This window comes from Ursus maritimus, unplaced genomic scaffold, assembly GCF_017311325.1.
Source record: "Ursus maritimus isolate PB19 unplaced genomic scaffold, ASM1731132v1 scaffold_30, whole genome shotgun sequence".
NCBI classification, from domain to species: Eukaryota; Metazoa; Chordata; class Mammalia; order Carnivora; family Ursidae; genus Ursus; species Ursus maritimus.
The window spans coordinates 26,146,379-26,148,351 of NW_024425564.1; the positions used below are offsets into that span (position 1 = coordinate 26,146,379).

The window sequence follows — 1,973 nt, forward strand, 5'->3', positions numbered from 1 at the left end:
CCCCCCCCCCCCCCCCCCCCCCCCCCCCCCCCCCCCGCCGGCCTCAAGAGCCCCGCCCCCTCCCGGGGAGGCTGGGGAGAGCTGGCGGGCAGCACGCGGGGTTTCGCTCGTGTGGGGGGCGGGCTCCTCGTAGCTGTGGCGAGGCCGGCCGCGGGCAGGGGCGCGCGTGTCCCCTGACGCCCCACTCCGCGTGCGCAGGGATACGGAGCTGCGGCAGCGGCGGCAGCTGTTCGAGGCCGGCCTCCACTCGTCCGCCCGCTACGGCAGCCACGACAGCAACGGCGCCATGGCGGATGGCAAGAAAAAGCCTCGAAAGTGGCTGCAGTTGGAGACGTCGGAGAGGAGGTGTCAGGTCTGCCAGCACCTGTGCTACCTGTCCATGGTGAGCCTGGGGGATGCCTGGCCTCCGGGGCGGGGAGAGGGGGGCTCCAGCGTGCAGGTGGCCGTGGTGGCCGCGGGTCGGGCACGGGCCTTGCCCTGCTCCCTACGCCCCTGCCCGTGCGTCCCTAGCTGCTGCTCCGGAGGGGACGTGGGCCCCGTCTGTCCTCGGCTGTCCTCGGCTCTTGCCTTGTCAGGTTCCAGGGTGACGACTCAAACCTGTCTTCAGTGAAGACGTGTTTCTGAGCAGCGCAGCTCTGTCTGCGGCCTCCTGGCCTCTGGTGGGAGCGCTTCCTGGGCTGGCCAAGGCAGGCTCTTAGGACTCTGCGCCTCCCTCCCCCCGCTTCGGCGCCCATAGCACCCCCGAGGGGCCTCCTGCGTCCCGCCAGGCTCCCCGGCCAGAGCGGAACCCCTGGCAGAAGGGCAGCGGGGCGTTGGCGGGGCCCTGGCCTCCCACCAGGCGGCCTCCCGCACAGGGGCCTGGGCCGCCGTGCACCTCCCCGCCTGTGCCAGAGGAAGTGCACCGCCGGCCCTGTGGGACACGCCTCAGCCCATGTCCCCCAGCGCCTGCCCGGCTGCCCTGCAAGGGAAGAGGGACCCCCAGCTGCTCCCCGCTGAGTCTGAAAGCGCTGGAGCAAACACCACGGGAGCTTGCACGAGGGACATCTCTCTCCTCGAAGCTCTCGAGGCTGGGAGTCCGAGGTCGGGGTTGCCCGGTCGGTGGTCACCAAGGCGGAGCTCTGTCGTGGCTCGCAGATGACCCACTTTCTCCTTGTGTCTTCACATGCCCCCCCTGCTGTGTGCCTGTACCTTCACCCCTTGTAAGGACACCAGCCCTCATGGGACGCGGCCCGCCCTAGGGCCTCAGCTTACCTCCGTTGCCTCTTTAAAGGCCCTGTCTCCAAATGCCATCCCTTTCTGAAGTACTGGGGGTCGGGACTTGAGCATGTGGACGGGGTGTGGCTGGGACGTCAGAGTCCACAGCAACCACACAGCCCCTTTGACCTACAGATGGCTCCCAGCCTAACATGGTCGGACTTGCGATTTTTCTGCCTTACTATGGTCTGAAAGTGGTACGCATTCAGTAGAGACTGGACTCAGATTTTTATTTTTGAGCCCCCCGCCCCCAGCAGTGTGCAGTGCGATCCTGTCTGTAGCACGGGGCGCCCTGCACTCACCAGGGGGAGCAGCGCTCACTCTGACAGTACAGCATTCGGGAGATTACGGGAGATCGTCAACACTTTGTTGTCAACCAGGCTTCGTGCGGGACGACGTTGCCCAGCCGCAGGCCCGTGTCCGAGCACGTGCGGGTGGGCCAGGCCGAGCGCCGTGTCCGGGAGGTTAGGAGCATTCCGTGCGTTTTCAGCTTGAGGATGTTTTGAACTCTCAGTGTGCTTATCAGGGCGTGACCGTCTCGTAAGTCAAGGAAGATCTGTATTTTCTTCTGTCTGGTCTTTTCCAAGGTACTTCTAGAAAGATAAAACCAAGGGCCATGCGCTCTTAGAGAAGGTCATAACCATTTCCCCAGATCCTGAAACTGTTCAGTGAGCATCACTCGGGAAAGCCGCGCAGCCCTGTGCGGGTCGTCCTGTGCC

General features: G+C 65.4%; 1 protein-coding gene across 1 annotated transcript in view; it reads left to right on the forward strand.

Annotated features, from left to right (window-relative positions):
* JARID2 (jumonji and AT-rich interaction domain containing 2) overlaps positions 1 to 1,973 on the forward strand; it is a 187,331-nt gene that overhangs the window by 177,076 nt on the left and 8,282 nt on the right. The window contains exon 16 of the mRNA XM_040645071.1: positions 199 to 382. Coding sequence (XP_040501005.1) covers positions 199 to 382 — 184 coding nt within the window. The remainder of the gene's footprint in view (positions 1 to 198; positions 383 to 1,973) is intronic.